The sequence below is a fragment of the Haliaeetus leucocephalus genome, unplaced genomic scaffold (assembly GCF_000737465.1).
Source record: "Haliaeetus leucocephalus isolate CR32 unplaced genomic scaffold, Haliaeetus_leucocephalus-4.0 Scaffold195, whole genome shotgun sequence".
NCBI classification, from domain to species: domain Eukaryota; kingdom Metazoa; phylum Chordata; class Aves; order Accipitriformes; family Accipitridae; genus Haliaeetus; species Haliaeetus leucocephalus.
This window is the reverse complement of record NW_010972631.1, coordinates 1,175,274-1,175,524: the sequence shown is the minus strand read 5'-3', so window position 1 is coordinate 1,175,524 and position 251 is coordinate 1,175,274. Positions and strand designations below refer to the sequence as shown.

Sequence of the window (251 nt, the reverse complement as noted above, 5' to 3'; positions counted from 1 at the left end):
GGGCCCGGCGGGGCCTCGCCGCGCCGCCTACCCGGGCTCTTGAGGTTGTAGCGGGCCTCCATGGCAGCGGACACCGCTCGCCGCGTCTCCGGCAGCGGGGGCCGGGGCAGGGGTCGGAGGAGGAGGAGGAGAAAGGCCGGGCCCGGCCCAGCCCGCCTCGCCTCGGGAAACTCCCCCGACGTGGCAAGCGGCGGCCCCGCCGTGACCGCGGAGGGAGGCACCTGCCGCGCCGTCCCCGCCCCGGGAGCCTC

General features: G+C 79.7%; 1 protein-coding gene across 6 annotated transcripts in view; it reads right to left on the bottom strand.

The window, feature by feature from the left end:
* The window catches only part of UBE2J1 (ubiquitin-conjugating enzyme E2, J1), a 57,927-nt gene that overhangs the window by 34,388 nt on the left and 23,288 nt on the right, over positions 1-251 (bottom strand). For 2 of the 6 annotated variants that reach the window (XM_010565692.1, XM_010565691.1), the window contains exon 1: positions 32-185. The exons of the other annotated variants lie outside the window; for them this stretch is intronic. Coding sequence is in view for 1 of the 2 variants with exons in the window: in XM_010565691.1 (XP_010563993.1) it covers positions 32-62 (31 nt within the window). In the remaining variant the exon portion in view is untranslated. Of the gene's footprint in view, positions 1-31; positions 186-251 lie in introns of those variants that run through there. 6 annotated transcript variants of the gene reach the window in all.